The sequence below is a fragment of the Aspergillus niger genome, assembly GCF_000002855.4.
Source record: "Aspergillus niger supercontig An02".
Taxonomy (NCBI): Eukaryota; Fungi; Ascomycota; class Eurotiomycetes; order Eurotiales; family Aspergillaceae; genus Aspergillus; species Aspergillus niger.
The window spans coordinates 3,160,772-3,179,448 of NT_166519.1; the positions used below are offsets into that span (position 1 = coordinate 3,160,772).

At 50.5% G+C, this 18,677-nt stretch overlaps 6 protein-coding genes across 6 annotated transcripts; 4 read left to right on the forward strand and 2 right to left on the reverse strand.

Moving 5' to 3' along the window:
• Window positions 1-547: 547 nt before the first annotated feature.
• On the reverse strand, window positions 548-2,557 carry An02g13160 (uncharacterized protein; the record flags this gene model as incomplete). Its single annotated transcript, XM_059746734.1, has 3 exons — window positions 548-2,212; window positions 2,328-2,364; window positions 2,400-2,557. The coding sequence occupies 3 exons, from the start codon at window positions 2,555-2,557 to the stop codon at window positions 548-550; spliced, it is 1,860 nt and encodes a 619-aa protein (XP_059605165.1).
• Window positions 2,558-3,738: 1,181 nt separating this feature from the next.
• An02g13170 (hypothetical protein) lies at window positions 3,739-4,868 on the forward strand (the record flags this gene model as incomplete). The annotated part of the gene is made up of 5 exons (XM_059746735.1): window positions 3,739-3,887; window positions 3,980-4,063; window positions 4,210-4,353; window positions 4,621-4,686; window positions 4,778-4,868. The coding sequence occupies 5 exons, from the start codon at window positions 3,739-3,741 to the stop codon at window positions 4,866-4,868; spliced, it is 534 nt and encodes a 177-aa protein (XP_059605166.1).
• Window positions 4,869-5,464: 596 nt separating this feature from the next.
• On the forward strand, window positions 5,465-8,749 carry An02g13180 (uncharacterized protein; the record flags this gene model as incomplete). The annotated part of the gene is made up of 8 exons (XM_001400412.3): window positions 5,465-5,739; window positions 5,827-5,923; window positions 5,997-6,163; window positions 6,222-6,502; window positions 6,559-6,980; window positions 7,031-7,396; window positions 7,457-7,933; window positions 7,997-8,749. The coding sequence occupies 8 exons, from the start codon at window positions 5,465-5,467 to the stop codon at window positions 8,747-8,749; spliced, it is 2,838 nt and encodes a 945-aa protein (XP_001400449.3).
• An 857-nt stretch (window positions 8,750-9,606) lies between these two features.
• On the forward strand, window positions 9,607-12,179 carry An02g13190 (uncharacterized protein; the record flags this gene model as incomplete). The annotated part of the gene is made up of 2 exons (XM_001400413.1): window positions 9,607-9,652; window positions 9,745-12,179. 2 exons carry the CDS (start codon window positions 9,607-9,609, stop codon window positions 12,177-12,179), a joined length of 2,481 nt encoding a protein of 826 aa, XP_001400450.1.
• Window positions 12,180-12,934: 755 nt separating this feature from the next.
• On the forward strand, window positions 12,935-15,605 carry An02g13200 (uncharacterized protein; the record flags this gene model as incomplete). Its single annotated transcript, XM_001400414.3, has 5 exons — window positions 12,935-12,994; window positions 13,040-13,651; window positions 13,700-13,840; window positions 13,886-14,643; window positions 14,735-15,605. The coding sequence occupies 5 exons, from the start codon at window positions 12,935-12,937 to the stop codon at window positions 15,603-15,605; spliced, it is 2,442 nt and encodes an 813-aa protein (XP_001400451.3).
• Window positions 15,606-15,772: 167 nt separating this feature from the next.
• On the reverse strand, window positions 15,773-18,342 carry An02g13210 (uncharacterized protein; the record flags this gene model as incomplete). The annotated part of the gene is made up of 6 exons (XM_059746736.1): window positions 15,773-16,359; window positions 16,408-16,798; window positions 16,845-17,188; window positions 17,240-17,300; window positions 17,349-17,556; window positions 17,837-18,342. The coding sequence occupies 6 exons, from the start codon at window positions 18,340-18,342 to the stop codon at window positions 15,773-15,775; spliced, it is 2,097 nt and encodes a 698-aa protein (XP_059605167.1).
• Between the last annotated feature and the right edge of the window lie 335 nt (window positions 18,343-18,677).

Consider the following 18,677-nt stretch of genomic DNA (forward strand, 5'->3'; position numbering starts at 1 on the left):
GCATAGTAAACTGTCGCAGGATGTCAAAGTCCTCGTCCAAAGAAATGACATGAGTCTTCAAAATTCCCTTTAGGCAGTTCGCTTCTGCGGACAGGTAGCAGATAAGAAACTCGCAAAGGTGACTAGATACTGTTGTCACCTATAGGGAAACTCCCTGGTGAATTCAGTTTGAATCAAAACTATGCCCCTATTTCCCAACTGAACCAGCCTGAGGCCCCAACACTGCCAGTGCCCGCCAGGCCATTGCCGACCGCAAAAAGATGAAACAGATCCTACAGCACCACTGCTAACGAAAGTAAAATTAGACGAGACCCTTACAGGAAATTTATGCTTAACCTAAACTGTACCCAAATTAGAAATAGTACCAGGATATACCTGCACTATCGTATTCGTATTAGTGGTATCATTGAAATTAAACGCACAGATCTCATAACACTACTAATTCCTATGTACTCGTCTCGGATATATACATCGCACCATCATCTGCATCCATCCACGCGCCTAGCCTACTTGATTACCATTGCAAATGATTCTAGTCGAGTAGTCATCAATACACATTCTCCACATGCAAAAACACCCCCGGCAACCCAGACCCTTTACAAACAGCCAGATGATCCGACACTCGGACCACCGCCTGTCGCACAGAAACGGTTAGCCCAATGGGTCCGCAAACAGCAACAGCTATTTCTTCCTTCGCCTGCAAGACTGCGTCCTCAATGTAACCGTCAAACGAAGGTCTTCCGTGCTGGAAGGAGACGCTGGGCGGTCCAGAGGCTTCGAGGACCGAATCGGGCTCCGTGCAAGGAGAAGAAGGGGTTATTTGCTCGATTTTATCGACGTCGTCGGTGTCGTCGGCATAATTGTTGTTGGAAGTGCAGAGGCAGGGATTTGTGCAGGCACAGGTTTGTTTTTCATCATTGTTCTTGATGTCTGGGAGGCAAACAGAGTCCTGGGTGACGAATATCTTGACGCGGATTTGAATGTTTGTGTTCTGCAGCTTCTGCATCGCGGCTTCAAGCTCGGCCAAGGCCCATGACGCTTGGCGGCTTTCCTTGATTACCCAGATGAAGAGGACTTGGCGGAGAGGCAACGACCCGTCTGTGGAACGGTGTGCGACGTGGAGGAGTTGGGATAGAGTGAATGTCACACCTGTGCCACCTGCGAGGAACAAGACGGAATCGAAAGATGTGAAGTCTGGAGAGGAGCTTGCGTAGGGGCCGTCGATTAGGGCCGTGTATGAGCGCTTTGTTTGTGTGGATTCGGCATCTTTGGGGCCGTTGGTGATGGCCTCTGCTGTGTTGATCAACTTTCTTGTGAAGCCCTTGTGGGCTTTTAGGATGAGGACGAGTTCGCCATCGTGTGATGATGGTATGGATGAGATGGTTGCTGGGTGTGAGAGCTGGAACCCTAGTCGCGGGAGTGATAGAAGGATATGTGATCCGGGCTTCCAATTACGGATCTTCCGAGCTGTGATTCGGACCTTGGTCGCCCCGCCTTCTAGGGGTTCTACTGTGGCTCGTGCGGGACGGGAGTTGATATAGCTGTAGTAGACGAATCGCAGGATCAAACCCGCGACGTAAATACCGGCGGTGACGTAGATGTACCGTTGAGCGTTGGGGGCTGGACCTGTGTCCAGATGATAGGAGAGCGCGATGATGAAACCGAAGAACGTGATGATGTGTTGTACGACGAAGAACTCGTAGCTCATGTGTCGGAAGGGAGCTAATGTTGTGAGGTTCATCCATAGGATAAAAGCGTAGGCAGCGATGCCCTTTGTGGGACAGTCATCTGTGTCCCACTCCAGTTTACTTATATGGTAGAGATCCCACCCATGGTTTTGGAAGGCGAAATGGAAAGTCGAAAGCAGCAAGAGCCCTCGAGATACCCAGCGATGGTAGATATTCAGTCGAACATAGGGAATGCCGCAGAGCATACCGATCAAATTTCTTTTGCCGGCAAGGGCTACAAGGAGGGGAATCTGAGCGGTTGCAAGCCATCCAGCGCGGACTCCGAGAAACTGCCAGTATCCAGCTCCTGCAACATGGTTGTTGATGAACTCCAAAATAATAATGAAGACGAAGTATGCGAGGATGATATATATTGGTCCGAATGGCGGGAGCATGAACCAAGGTGACAGTCCACGGGGGGTCCACTGGAGATAAGATGGCTCTCGAGCCAGCGCTGTAATGGTTGAGAGAGTGGACAGGGCGATCTTGGCAAGGTAAGAATTTTGAGTTATACTTGGATGGAACCTTTCCGCGACACCGACTCACTTATTAGCATGATATCCGAGACAAGTCACTGAAGAACCCAATATGCTGACTCACCTCAAGCGTCGAACAAGTGAGTACACTCTGTTGATGACTGCGACCACAACCAGCAGAACAATAATCCCATACCAGAAATACTCTGCATAGCGTGCTCCTAGGATAGGAAGATACTCCAGATGCTTGAGCTCATGCAGAAATGTCTCGACCTGAGTGATATTGGCGAAATCAACGTCGGAGGCATGCAAGACGCCATAGTACGTCCCCCCGCTCATACCCTCCATCTGCATTTTGGCAGACGAGTCACCGAGGCGGTGATAAAAATCAATTGACAATCTTTGGTGCAGAGGTAGTTGCCCGACCACGTTCTTACTTATAGGGCAGTGGGTTCTACTGGATGATGGATCATATTCCCGCCCCACCTTCGGAGCTTAGCCTTTCTAGCGCCGTTTACGCCTTGTCGATATCGTAATAATCTGCTCACAGCACAGATTTCCTCCATCCTATGCGATTGGTCTACAAAGCACATTCTGACGGGGATACAGTCCTGTCGCGGTGGTATGACCAAGCTGTATATTATACGCTTTCTGATTTGTTCAAAACATGCAAGACTGTCAAGTTGATGTACTTTCCGGGAAAGATAAGAATGTTTAATCAAGCAAGTGAAGTCCGTGCAAAGAAGCACGCGGAAGCCCGCATACATCAATCGCTGCTGGGTGTTCCATGAAAAGGATCCTTCAGTCACATGAAATAAGCGGTATGTGGTGGTTTCCAGTGATCGGGGTATTCATTTCTCCCCTTTTCCACAAAGAGGGTCCGGCTGTATGTGAATAGCCGGAGAAACCTCGTCCTTTACTAAGGATACCAGCCTAGCAAATGAAGATGCAGCAAGGTGGTCTGCTCCCTCGAAGAAACGAAAGTATAGCGCAGTATGCTGCATAAGTAGCCCGGCCTCCGGCTCCAAATCAAGGCGAAACTGCCCATTTATTGTGGGGTCGTTATCCGACAGATACAGCCGAAGAAGAGATCATCGGAGAAGGTACGCCTCGAGTCTGTTTCTTTTAACGGTTCAAGAGAAGTACTATTCAGAGAGGGCATGCAAAAGCTGCGCCGTTTGACTAATTCCGCAGCATTTAAGTGTGTTTCAGCGATGAGATTGAATTCAATGCTGGTTATCCTGAGTGTCTTGAGTGAGGCAGGAAAATGGTGAATGAAGAATTTCGAATGACCCTCATATGTGCATTGATCTGGAAGCCCTCTAGGATTTAGAAACGGTATAGTGAGATGCTCCAGAGCACACAAATCCTTGAGTGACGACAATCGAAAAATTGCTCATCTTGAGAAGATGCAAATCTGGCTCTCTCTCTAAGGCCTTGCTGTAATTTTTCATCTAGTTGAACAGAAAGAGGCTTTAGGGTGTGCTTAACCATCAGTAGCCCTTGGCGTGAATAGCCGGTGACTGTTACCCCACATGACTTATCACGAGATTAAGACGCTCGAGATTGATAGATTTTTTGAACCATTGGACAATCTCGTTGCAATCTTTCGACGGCCAAATAGTAACCTCTTTGACTGGACAATCTGTAATCATGAGCTCGTTGTGACGCAGTCACTTGTAAGGTCTTTTTCATAATCCTAATCATCAAACTGTCCATACACACTGACATGGTTGAGATCTGGTATAGAGAGCGGATATAGTATATGCTGTGAAGGAAGCATTGTTCGTCCGAAGAAATGCCTGCTGCTTTGGAAGAGGAAGATCACTTTGAGACGTTGAAATGGAGCAGTGTGAACTGGTAGTTGTGGACAAAAAGCTGCTGATCTCCATATTTGTGCTAGGTACGTCTCATTATGCTATGCTAATGAAATCTGCAGCCATCCTCCTTAATCGTGACCAAATTCAAGACAGTAAAATGAGGTTGTAAGACGGTGAATCCCCTAGTCAAGGCGAGTTCCATTTACAGCTTGATGCAGGAGCCATTTCCCTGGTCGCAAAGCTTCCTGTTACGAATGACTTGTCATCATATTCTCGACTGGCTCGGATTGTTCAGTTGGCGCAGCTCATACCTGATGGCTTGCAGGCATTGTCGGGCTGAGAATCATACGGAGGGTTTACTGAATAGTGATGTTATAGCGCGCTAGAATTATACACATGACATTCGACAGGAATTTACCGTGTCTGGTGGCTTTTCGGTTATGCTGGTTTACAACCAGCACGCCAACCGCGGAGTCCTACGGCTTGAATGTGAAGAATTTGATCATAAATACACCAGCTCTACGGATTATCGCACGCAGTGGCAAGCTGGCCAGCTCGCCAACTATCCGAAAATAGAATATTGGGGTTCTACTCTAGTGAAGCTGCACCTTACGTTGGTGATGAATGGCCGAGCTTCATCCGGGCCGATAGCCAAGAGCTACAGTTTAGTTCGCTGACAAGTTATATGTAAGGAGGGTTTATTTGTCTTGGCTTAGTAGCTGATGGCGAGATTGTAGCCTCTTGAAGTTGTAAGGGGCAAGAGTAGATTCATTGTACCCCTTGCACACGATCTCGAAAGCAGTGACAACGTCCCTGTGGTACTCGGGATCTTTCTCCGCTACTGAACTGCCGGATTTGAGATCGAAAGATCAAGAGAGAATTTATTGTCTCAAGTGCGAAGAACACACATAAATTCTATTAACAGCATGCACAGTCGCCTATTAGCCAATGGCCAGGAACGTTCCTAGTAGATGGGGAAGGCGGGCACTGCTAGATATGTTTGTGGAGTGGTCAAATACATGACGAGGCGTGTACAGCGTAAGCAAGGCTAGTTTGGCTTATGAAGGTTCGAAGAATCCGAATCCAAGCCAAGATGGAACTTGAGGCATTCATGTACTGCATACAACCAGCAGGTACACTCACGTGACCGACACGTCCATAACTCGGGCCCTGCCATCCAGGGTCTACGTGTTTCCCTCCAAGGTTGCGGGTCGGCATGTGTTCTGCGGCATGCTGTCTCTCATCCGGTGCCTTCCAAGCCTCCAGCCGAGCTGCCTGCAATGATCAGCAGGCCACCAGGGTAGTCTATACGTGTGACACCGCGGATTGCTAACATGACTGCTTGTATCGCTCCTCCATACCTGCACACCAGGTACCGTTTCCTGACAGAGAGTGAACTTGACCTTTCTACTTACCGAGCTAACCCACATCTTGCATCGCAATGCAGCATGGCGGATTCGCCTGCCCGTCGGAAAGGGGTAAGGTCCACATTGAACCTTCTTCTCCGAGTGGATCTCGGCCAAGCGAAAAGGAGGAAAGGCTAAGGAAGCGTAAAAAGCAAAACATGTGTTCCGATCACATAATTTGTCAAACAGGAAATGTTGTCTTGTGCCATACGCAGTACCCTCCATTCCCTGAATTGGACCCAATGCCCAAGTATGCGGATACTATGGCGGCGGGTATTGACCGGGCCTGTCATGCCTCGGCCCTGTCCAGGTATGCAGGTGCAGGCTGGGAAAGTCTTCGAGCATAGAACCATGAATGGTTTGATTTAAGTCCGGTCTTCGCCTCTTGCCTTCATAGTCCTGAATCAGGCTACCGACCTGGGCCATTCGTTCTTCCTCTCGCTCAGGTCCTGTCAGACTGTTCCGGTTCTAACGAGACAGTATACGGCCTGTTGGTTGGATTGAATGGATTTTCTTCCTGTCGACGCATTGATTTCTGTTGTGTAATTCATACACCGCCATCAATAGGTCTCAATCATGGGTTCCTTTACTGTCTCTTTTCTTGTAACTATATTATGCATCTTCTCACTTCAAGTATGGGCAGTGCCCCATGGAGGATGGAGCAATAGCTCAGCGTCGCGTGTAATGTCGGCGTTACAATACGTTCCTCCGATCACTTACCAACCGAAGCCCTCGTGAGTCTTATAGCTTTACTTTGTCCATTCACATGTCTCGAGATGCTGACTGAAAAAGCGGGATTCCTTATACGATAAGAAACCAGTCTGCCAAACCGTGGCTTTATCGAACAACGGCCCCCGTGACTCATTCAACACTTGCGCAGGACTCTCTTTGCGCCTCATCCAGCAACACGTCTGGATACTGGTATGAACAGATTGGTCATAATGGACAGTCTTCCTTCATGGATTCGAAGTACAAGGCCAACTATACTGTCTTCCGCAACGTCGTCAAGGATTTTGGCGCGGACAATACTGGAAAGAAGGACGCAGCAGCAGCTATTTCTGCTGCAATCAAAGGTACGGTCAAGCTTAGTACCCATACCAAGCATTTTCTAAGACTGAACATCATACAGCTGGACCAACAAATGGACCTGACCGCAGTTCTTCTTCCATGGGTACAACTGGGCAACCAGCTGTCATCTATTTGCCAGCAGGAACGTATCTCATGAAGTCATCTCTGCAGCTGTATGTTGGGACTGTCATAATCGGTGACCCTACGAACCCTCCAGTCCTGAAGGCGTCATCTGATTTCAAGGATGACCACATCATCTACGGCAAGGATCCCAACTTTGGGGGTACGATCAATTTCTACATTGGAATAAAGAACATTATCATCGACTCAACCGGCATTGGGACTGATAAGTCGATCACTCTTCTTGATTGGACAGTTAGCCAGGCAACTCAGCTCACAAATGTCGGCTTCAATATGCCTACAAATACCGCCAAACACGTCGGCCTAACTACACAATACGACTACAACAGTAACTTGATATTGGTAATTATGCCCTCGACGAGATGGTCTGGCCTAGCACTGACAGCTTACAGAACGACCTTTGGTTCAAAGGTGGCGCAACCGGCATGAAGTTGAGTGGCCAACAATGGGTGTTCAAGAACATATCATTCAGTGGCACCACTACTGGAGTTGAGGCTGGAGGGACCGATATTGTATTTCTGGGCTGTCGCTTCGAGCAGGGTACACTGGGAATTGACGCCCAGGGTACATCCGGATCTCTAACCGTCGTCGATACTACTGGTGTTGGCATGGGTACTCTTATTTCATCGTCTAGTTCGAGCACTGCAGGAAATTCCATCGTCCTAGACAACGTTCAGAATTCAGGCGCCACAGTGAAGATAGGAGGACAAACCACGTTGAGCGGGAATGTGGCCAACACTTGGGTACATGGGCATCTGGTAAGTTGATAATATGCGCTCCTAAGCAAGGAAAGCATGATGATCTGACTGAACTATTAGTATACTTCCAAAAATGCCAAGTTCCAGTCGCAGCAGGGTCAGACAGTCACGACTTCTCGGTCCTCATCTCTTTTGTCAGGGAAAAACTATTTTACCATGGCGCCCCCGACATATCAAGAGTATGGCACCGGGCAGGTATTGAACATCAAAAATGTTCCAGGTATCCCGGTTTATGGGGACGGTGAGACGGATGACACTCATAACATTAACCTTATTTTGTCCCGCTACAAGTCATCCTGCTCGCTCATGTACTTCCCCGCCGGTACATACATTGTTACGGATACCATTTTCGTGCCCGCTGGTACCCGGATCATTGGTGATGCTTTTGCCTCGACGATTAGTGCCGTCGGAAGCAACTTTGAGGATGAGTCGGCTCCTCGCGCCATGTTCAGGGTAGGATACCCGGGCGATGTGGGCGTCGCGCAAGTCAGCGACATGGTGTTCACTGTGGCAGATGTTCTTCCGGGCTGCAAATTGGTAAGACATGATCTCTTTCTTACGTCTGTGTTCGCTGGTCGCTAATATGTTTTTCTGCTCTAGGTTGAGATCAACATTGCTGCCAGGTCGCCCGGGGACGTTGGCTTCTGGAACACGCACTTCCGCATTGGTGGAGCAGCGGGTAGCCAAGTGGAGAGTAAATGTACGAGCGATCCTAACAACTGCAAGGCAGCCTGGGGGCTCCTCCACCTAACCACTACATCATCTGCCTACATTGAGAACATGTGGGGATGGACAGCGGATCACGATCTTGATGGGGACAACCCGCAAACCATCTCCACCGGCCGTGGGCTACTAGTGGAAGGTACAGCCGCAACCTGGCTCATTGGCACAGGATCCGAGCACAATACACTCTATCAGTACAACTTTCAGTATGCCCGGAACGTCTTCACTGCAATGCAGCAGAGTGAAACACCATACTGGCAGGGAGCTGGGAGCCGCGCTCTCAACCCAGCCCCATGGACGTATCTCGACAGCAGTGATCCAGACTATAGCAACTGCGCTGCCAGTGATAGCAAATGCCGCATGGCATTGTTCGAACGCATTTATGGCTCGTCCGACCTCTTCTTGTACGGTGGTTGCAACTGGGTCTTTTTCAACAACAATGGTGATTGCAGCGGTGACTGCCAGACCAATGCGATCGATATAGCCAACTCAACCTCCATATACCTGTATGGAACAAACACAAAGAGCACGACTAATATGGTTCTTGAAGGAACCAAGGTCATTGCTACGCAGAGTGATAATGCTGGCGGTTGGGGAGGAGTCATTGCCGGATATTTGTATGATTCATAACCGGCAATGACTGGGGTACATATGAGTATTATTCCTATCCATAGTACTAATTTTCATTTCCCACTATAGACTGGACTATATGATAGTTGATAATATAATTGGCGCAAATCGGTCACATTTTCGCTAGGTTTTGATGCGTGGACAGTTTAATACTAGTCAGTCATAGTGACTGTGTAGGTTGTGTCGACCTGAATATATATCTTGTTAATCTCTGTGGTCCGGAGTCCACATGCAATCCTGATGTTAGCGGTGATCAACAGCAATCCAATCACTCATGAGTTATTTAAACAAATAAACGACTGGTTCCCCCCGGAACAACAAACTTTTCAATATCACAATGTGAAGTGATGGGAACCGTGGGTGGGAAACAAAGGGTCTGAGTGGATCGGGCCGTAACCTTGGATCGGGCGGTGGCTCTCGCTCAAGGCGATCCATCCATCAAGGGCCAACTCAACCCAACTCAACCCCCGTCACACATCCTTAGCCTCCCTGACAGTTTGAACATCATGTCTCGTCGACAATATTATCCAATCACTGATGACCATGTCGATGATCCCAAGGGCTAAACAGGCACTAATGCCCTGCGCTGTCCGATCGGCCCTTTGCTCCTCGGGCTTGCGGTGGCTGGGCCCGAGGAGGCTGGGAGACATCACCGGCCGTATAACCAACCACCCCAATCGTGATACCAGCCCAATTCAACAGCGTCCCTTACCTTTTTGTTTGCTGCACTTGCCTCTTATTACCTCGTGGGCAGGTTCAGGGTCTGCATCTGAGGGAATGTTCATCGGACACATCCACAATCCGCACTGCAAGTGAGCTGTTCACCGCATACATTCCTCGGTTGATTTTCGGCCGCCATGCTCGCTCCGGGCTCTGGGAATGTGAGTCTCAGAACTGTCAGTTGTAAGTTGACTCTGCATAACCTTGGCACCCAGCCAAGGAAAAGCATGATGCGTCTTCGAATTCAGGCTGACCGATGACTGATCCCCTCACAGCTAATCGACCACAATTAATGCACACCCAGTCTCAACAGTCTATCGCCGCCTCCGACGACTACTACTCTTTCTCAAGTCCATCCTCAAGTGCAAGATCCCGAGCCAGTGGCAGTCGACTCACCGTGGCGCGGTATGCGACACCGAACTCTCATCCTCCGTCCCGAACATCGTCTCCTAGCATCTCTCGGACGCATCTAGCCTCGCAGCCGGCTGGTGCACGATCGGAACATTCCTTAAACGTTCCGAGTGAGAACAGGAATTTTGTTACACCCCCTTCTCAGACAATACGTGCAGTCGAAGAGGAAGATCCTGAGCCCAGCCCCATGTCAGATACCACGAGTCGCCGGGAACTCAGTGACAGCTATGCTGGGCGGCCGCCTACTCCTGGGGTGGATGACTCGCCATACATTCATTTTGCCATCAGCCAGCTTACGCGTGATGAGGAAGTTGCTGGGCCCAGACGGCGAAGCTCGCTCGCCAGTAATGACAGTCCTCTCGAGCCACTGCTTTGGGATGAAGGATTGGGCTGCTTCATTCGCTCGCCTGGACAACCGGCAACCCCGCCAGCACGGCAACCGCAACAATCATCCGACTCTATCGGGAGGGCGCCCCAAAACTCGGTAGATCCAGAATCGTTCGTCGCGGTGGAACCTCCGCATGACAGCCTGCTGTACCCACCGTTGGACTATGTGCCTATAGTATTACGGTCATGGGCTCTGGCTGCCATAATTATCTGTTGCCTGCTCATGATTGCTGGACTGAGCTTCTGCAATGTATGGTCGCGGCGGCATGACGGGCTTTGGGACTATACGGGACTAGGGGGATCCCACTACTTTGTGATGCAATTCCTACCGCAAATCTTGGGCATGGTCATTACTATCTGGACCTTCGTGATCCAAGCGGCAGTGTATAGAATAATGCCGTTTGCCATCATGGCTTCAGAGCGGCCGCTCGGCCACGTCCTTCAGAGCCTGCCTATCCTATCACGGAACTTCCTGATACCGGACTTCTCCTACTTTCGGCATGGCGAGGGCATAGTCGGTTTCTCTTTGTTCACCATGTGGTTGTCAAACCTGATCACACTACCACTGCTAAGTTGCCTCTTCCAGGCTAAGTGGTACTTGATCGATGGACAAGGGACGTGGCGGTGGGCCTCGGTTTCGGCGGTTGGGTGGACCCTGGTGGCCATCTATGCGTTGTTGACCATTGGCCTGCTCCTGCTCATGTTTCGTTTTGTACGCACATGGTCGGGGTTGATGTGGGACCCTGTGAGTCTCGCCGACCTGATTTCAATCATCCAGCGATCGAACATCTTGCACGACTTTGAACAATCGGAGACTCTGCCGAATGTCGGCGAATCGCTCGATCCGCGATTCCTCCGATTGGGCTACTGGAAACTATCAAACCGTGCGGATATATTCTATGGAATTGGCGAGGTGGATGCACCGGTTCGGACGCCGTCATTACACCGAAAGGAGAAGAACCTTCAGATGCAGTCACATGGCCTGTCAAGGGTATCATTCGACATTGAGCAGCATGGTCTCGCAGAGAAGGAAGAGTACTATCAGCATCTATACTCACCCGCTATCCGCTATCGTTGGATCCCATGGTTTCTTCGCGACGGCTTTGTCGTTCTATGGACGGTAATCATTTGCGCCTTGTTTATTGCATTCGTGTTGGTCAGCTTCATCCACGGTGCGATCAAAGACGGATTCCCCCCGCGTTTGCCAACACTGCCATCTACTGGTGCATTTTCCTCTTCCAACTTTTGCTATAGCTTCATTCCTGCTTTCATTGGGAATGTCCTCTTCCTAGCATGGCAGCCGATCGACGTCTATTTCCGTGCGTTGCAGCCTTTTGCAGCTCTAGCTTCCCCGACCGGTGCTCGAGCAGAGCAGAGCCTTTTGTTGTCATACCCGTCCTGCTTTCCCTTCCAGGTGACGCTAGTGGCGGTTTTGAACAAGCATTACAAAGTGGCCTGGGTTTCATTCATGAGTACGGTGTCTGCGGCGATTCCTATCCTGGCCGGAGGGATGTTCATTGCCTTGTACCATCCGTCTGACGGGACGATCCTGATCTCTGCTCTGATGCCTGCGTTCTATGCTATTGTGGCCTTCTGTGCACTATACATGGTGTCTTTCCTGTGCATTTGGCCCCGTCGCTGCCGCCGCCTGCCACATGACATTAGCACTTTGGCTGATCAGATGAGCTTCCTATACCAAAGCCCACTGCTCGCCGATAAAATCCTGCGCGAGCCTCGGAGCAAGGCGGATCTGGTCACTCGATTGGTCGTCGCGCCTCCTGGAGATCGGGAGCATTCTATGTACGGCTTTGGCATCTATGTTGGTCGAGATGGCAAGGAGCATCTGGGAATTGATCGTTTCGACCGTCCTGGCCGGGCGGATATGTTGATTACTACCGGATATTTACGATAGGATGCAGCTTGAGCATCCCAAAAAAAAGTCCTTGTACGATGACTGGGTGGTTGTCTGCTGCTTGGATTGCATATATGCGGTTTTAGCCGCAGAGCTTGATATTTTGCGATGAATTATGCGTTATGAACAGCGATGAAAATTACGACAGAGCTGTATACCCTTCAACTTTCGCATCAGATGACGCCTATTAATGATAATGTGGTATAGCGATGGACTTATGATTTGATGATGTTTCATGATTGATGTTGTCTCTTTTTGTTCGTTCGGGACTTGTGAACTTTACGATGGAATTTATGTACTTGATATCCTCAACAGCTTTGGCGGGCGATGTGCCTGTTTACATGATTGAAATGACTTTCACATTAACATGACTTTTAACTTCTATATGCTTGTGTCTGATTGTGTAGCCTTCAATGTATCACTATGCTAACCTCTAAGAATCTTATCGTATTGATAAGCTAAGCTGACTCATGCGCCACGTGAGCGACGATAAGGCGATCGGTTGACACCTGCCAGGCCTGATTTCCTGGCGGCTTTGGTCCCGCAACGCTGGATCTGTGCGACAACTAATGAAGATACGAGCCTGGCAGCTAAATATTCCAGTGGATCGGCCATTGAACTATGGGCTTGCTAGGAACCGTTCCAGAAGTGCTAGAACTTGTGCTTGTGTGGAACCACTATTCGGATTCGACTGCATACACCAACGATTAGTACGAGACCAATCTTGCCGCCTGATCGGAAAAGCAATATTCGTCATGGTATACGGCGGGAAGCCAAGTACTGGGTGCCAGAACTGTCGCAAACGACGCATCAAGGTATGCTGCATCGGCGAATCGAATAGCGAAATGCTAATAGTGTAGTGCGATGAAACTCGTCCGCACTGCCGAGCATGTGTTCGGACAGGCCGGACATGTCCTGGCTATCCCGACCCTTTTGATGTCATGTTAAGAGACCAAGTAGCGTTCCACCGCAAGAAGCGACACACATCTAGTAAGGTCTCCACTCCGAAGATCGAAGTGGAGTCAATTCGATCTTCACCTGCTCCGGTAGTATCCAACGATGCTTTGATTAGCACCAGGCCTAGCGCAGATCTCTCGCAGACGGGATCGGTACTGCGCACTGCGCAGCAAGAGGTCCCAAGAGGGTTGGCTCTACCAACTGACGATACTGTGACTGCGATGTTCTTCAATTCGTACATCTACTCGCCTAGAGATCCGCTGATTTTGCGGGGTTTCATGGATATCTTGCCTGATGTCTTCTGCTATACTCAGCCTGGCTCTCATTTGCATGTCGGCACTTTGGCCGTGTCGTACTTTTCGGTGGCTGCCTGGACGGGGAATCGCTCTTTTCTCCAGTCAGCGCAGCAGTTGTTTGTGAAGGCTGTCGCCAAGACTAGGGAAGCGTTACAGGGTGACATTACTCATAATGTGGATGATATTCTGATGACCATTCTTCTTTTGTCTACTTATGAGGTATGTCAACACGCTATTTTCTGTTGGATAATAGCTAATGTGCGGTAGGAGTTCTGCGCTATCAAAGAAAATAGACCGTCAAGAAGGACCCATTTGCGAGGTGCTGTTGCTCTGGTGAACAGCAAACGGCCTGAGCAGCGATCGTCGATTATATCATTGATCTTAGAGAATGCGGTCCAGGTACAGCTGGTATGTATCGTGATCTTTTAGACAACCATATACTAACCAGGACAGATCAAATCATCAAAAGGTCTGGCCTATCCCACAATGCAGACGCCAAATCAATGGCCCCCGTCTGCACCCGTTCCACAGTCAGCATCGTCACAGCTATTAACGATCACCTCCGAGCTGGTCAGTCTCCGACAAGCATGGGATAGATTCAACGAAGAAGGAACAAACCATGTCCATGACATCCAGGAGATCCTCTCACGGGCCTACAGCCTGGACGCGAATCTAGAAGCTTGGAAATACGCACTCCCTGAACACTGGAAACCATTGCCTGCGGTCTATGTTCCCCAGTCCGTGCGGGAAGCCGGCATGTACAAAAACCGCTGCGACTGCTACACCGACCTCTGGATGGCAGGGACATGGAACTTTTACCGGGATTCCCGGATAGTCGTCCAAAATATCATACTTCGCTGTTTGCGGATCCTACCTGATGGTGTGATGCTGGAGCATATACAGGAGACTATTAACCTGATTGAGACTCTTGCTCTGGATATCTGCGCCACCGTGCCGTACATCCTTGGCAGCCAGACGATGTCAGTGCATGTTAGTGGGCAAAAAATCGAGTATCCGGAAGCCGATGGACGGCGGGTGACGACGCCTCATTATCCGACTGCTGCGCTTGTGGGGGGATGGATGGTATCGTCTCACTTGTCGAATCTAGAATTGCTGTGTCTGAGTGAGGAGATGAATACATGGATTCGGGCGCAGAAGGAGCGAGTACTGCAGATATATACGTTTGGGGGAAACGGCAGTCAGATAAGCATGTAATATGTATATAGTCTATCACATAAATAATCAAATGTATATTTCAATTCAATAGTATCCTGTTGCTCATGTATATCTTTACCGATATAGGTCACATGACATTGACTTTCCCGATTGGTCATCATCTCCGCAGAATCTCCAATCGCAGTCAGACAGACTCATTATTACCTCTACAGAACATAAAACCAACACTGTCCAATCTCATACCATTACTCTACTATTCTACCTCCAATACCCTCTCCGGACCACAATTGTCACTGCTACCACAACGACAACCAACCCACAACCACCACCACCCCAAACCACCTCATCACCACCACCACCACCAACCAACCAACCAACCAACCAACCCACCAAAATGCTCTTCTCCTCCCTCTTCTCCTCCTCCTCCACGCCGTCCAACCCAGAACCCCAACCCGCACCCCCCTCCACGCCCTCCCCCGAACCTCAATCCCAACCCACCCGCTCCCCCAGCGACGAATTCGACCCCCCGCTCCCCAAACTCTGGACACCCAAAACGAACCTCAAGCTGCTCCTCGGCGGCCTGGCCTTTTTCACATTCAGCATCTACAGCACGCGGCGAGCCATGAACCGCAAGTTACTCGCCAGCGTCCCGCCGTACTACACAAGCAGCGTGTACCACAAACCGAAAGTCAGCGGCGGGGCGGAGGCATTCGAGGCGCTGCATCTGGCGACGATGAACGTGCTGTCGTTCGGAATGATGAGTGCGGGGGGCGCGTTGTATGCGCTGGATATCAATGGGGTGGAGGATATGAGGAAGTTCGTGAGGAAGGGGATGGTGGAGGGGGATGGGGCGTTGATGAGGGGTGAGGATAAGGAGTTGGAGAAGGAGGTGGAGGGGTGGGTTGCGAAGGTGTTGGGGGAGAAGTTTGGGAAGGAGTTGCAGAAGGAGAAGGAGAGGAGTGCTGCTGCTGCTGCGGCTGCGGAGAACAAGGAGTGAGGATGTGGTGGTGTGATTGGAAGATAGATACCCTGGTCATGGATGATGGATCTCTACTCTTTGTTTTCTTTTCGGGGGTTATGGGATGGGGTTATTGTATTATATTTGCATTGCGTGCATAGGGTTCATAGTGACGGTGTAAAGGAATTAAAAAACTACTGTACATGCTATCGGTCTAGCTTCTCGTATCGTTCTCGTGCCGTTTGCTTCGTCTTCTCCAGGAATTCGTCGTACCGGTTGCGCGTGTTGCGGCCGGCTTCTTCTGTTGCGTCTCCCAGTTTGCTGCCCTGCGCTCCTAAGCCCACGCCCTGGGCATATACCTCTGTGGCTATTGGGGCGGTCATGCCTGTGCCTTGAGCACCCAAGCCAGCTCCGGTCCATCCCATTTTGCTGAGGAGAGATGCTCCCTTTGATGTGCTCTGCACTGGAGGTTCCTCTTCCTTTGGCGGGGGCGGAGCGGGTTTGTTCTTTGCTGAGGGCTTCGAGCTGCCGAATGCCTTGCGCCGCTCCCGTGCGCGATCACGATACTCCATCGGCGCTGGGATAATTCCGTGCTTGACGAGTTTGCGAATCCCCCTGGCTACCGATTCTTCATTCTGGAGATTTCCACGATGGAGTTGACTGAGACGCTCGTGGCGATTAACCTCCGCCGATGACTTGAATTGGCGCAAGCACAAGTAGCAGCAATTGCGGTTGGGATCGGCATAGGATTGAGATGGTGGAGCGGATGTATCGGATGGAGAGCCTGCGTGGTCTGAGCCATGTTCTGTGCTTTTCTCGTCCGCGTCCTTCTTTTGGATACCATGCAATTCGGCATGGCGGTTGCTCCAGAACTGCAAATGTGACGGGACGGCCATCTTCTTGGCTCCGGCAGCGGCGGCCGCTTCCGCCTTGCGTTTCTTCGCCTTATCTGCATCCTTGGATTTGTGATCGGTTTGACCGGCTGGTTTCTCTCCCTTGGGGTTATCGAGTTCTGCAGTTGATACCGTAAGCTCACTGGCGTATGCCTCCTCATCCCAGTACATAAGTTTTAGCGATGGGTTGTTCAAAGGACTGAATGTGAAGCGTTCACTGCTTGTGGGATTGAGCACCGGAACGAATACACCGGCGTGGATGTAGCTGACGAGAACCGGCCTGGATGATATGGTGAATTTTTCGAACGAGTTCAGGCGTGTAATGGCAGCTTGGGCATCCTATATGGCGTTAGAAAGCTCTGAGGTGTAATGGTGACATGCTTACCTGAATAGTCGCAAACTCGGCGAACCCATAGCGCCAGCTCTCGTTACTGCGACGGTCTCTCACCAGCAAGACACGACGGATGGAGCCCTCCCTGGCGCCAAGGTTAGAATCGCCCGTAGTAGAAGCCACCTTCGCCCCCTTCTTCCCATTGCCTGGCGCCTCGTTCCCAGATGCAGGACGATACAGCTTGGCAACACCCTTGGCGAGAAGCTCTTCCGTCACGGAAGGTTCCAGTCCGCGGAAGAGAAGGAACTGAGAGGGCTGATTCTCCGGCGCAGCATCATTGTCGCCATGGTTTTCCACCTTCGGTGCAGGCAACCCAGGAGGACCAGCCGGGCCAGCGTCTACTCAGATTAGAAAAGTGATAGTGTGATAGAAGCCGGCAGCGAACGTACCAGGTCGGGGCGCTTGACACCTAAAGCATTTCTGACGAGTAGAGTAATTCACAATGCCACACTGCATGCGTTAGCTCCATGCTTATAAACCTCTGTGTGTGAAACATACCATCATGCAGTTCCAGTCCGCCTCTGCTCTCGCACGAGCACGGTCCTCCCTTTCACGGCTATATGCGATGCGGACCTTTGTGCCGCGGTCGTCCTGTGCGCTGGGTCCATGTAGGTAGATCGTAGGAAAGTTGCGCTCGACGAATGCGCGAGACAAGCTTAGATTCCGAAACCTCAAAAACCCAAGTTGTCGGGAAAGCTCTAGCCACCTGTTAGCACCGCAGCAGGGATAGGTTAAGTCACACTCACTCGTCTGTCGATCACGAATGACACGAACGTCATCTAGGCCTTCAACTTGATAAAACTCTTTAAGCTCTTTGGTAATCTGTAAACCACGTCGACCGGAACCCGGTGACATGCATTCTCAGCCTCTTGCCATCAAATGGTGTTGGGCGGAGCACCGCTCCGAAGTCCGCAACAAAAATCAAGGGGAAGGAGTTGTCGAACGTCTTCTTCCACCATATCCACCGGTAGACCATCCATCATCACCTCTCTGCTTTCGTGCCCGTAATGGGGTTGTCGGCTACGGCGAGGACTGCGGCTGCGGCTGCGACTGTAGCTCCGGCTTCGGCTGTGGTATCCTGGGGAGCGATAGCCCTCACGGTCGCGATCCCGGTAGGCTGGTCTGCCCCGCCTGGGAGGAGGGGAGCGTGATGAGCGCCGTCGAAAGTCATCGCGATCGCGACTGCGGTAACGGGGTCTAGAGTCGACTCGGTCTCTGGAATATTCGGGTCTTCTGTCCGCCGCAGGCCCACGGGGAGGCGAGCGTGAGAGATCTTCTCATGTATTGAGTTAGTAACAGCTAGATCTGAGGAAGCAAGTGGACGCTTGTCCAAGGAAAGCATGCGCTCTGTGCTACTGGTTGCGGGGAGGAGAGCGTATACCGCCAGGCGAGCGCGATCGGGATGGCGAACGATCGTCGTACATGCGGCCGTCCCGGTCGTCACGGCGGGGCATAGGTCTGTGTGATGGACCAGGCGGATACCTGGCCTCATCCGGATGAAAATGAGACATGGCTAAGGTGATCGGATACAATAAGATTGATTGTGGAGGAAAGTCGTCGGATCATTGCTTGAAGCCAGAAAGCCCCGGACTCGGCAGAATCTGACCGCCCGCGCTGCAGCTCCAATCGTAGTTTTCTCAATCATTGACAGCTCCATTCATTGCTTCTCTAGCCATTACTCCTGTCACTTCCAGAAGTATTCACTTTGATGCCTGGTGTTCAATGATTTTTCCTATTATTGAATCAAATATTTTGTGCTATAGCTATAACATCGCTCATATTTTCCCGGTAGGATGTTAATACACCACATCAGTCCTCCCAAGTCGC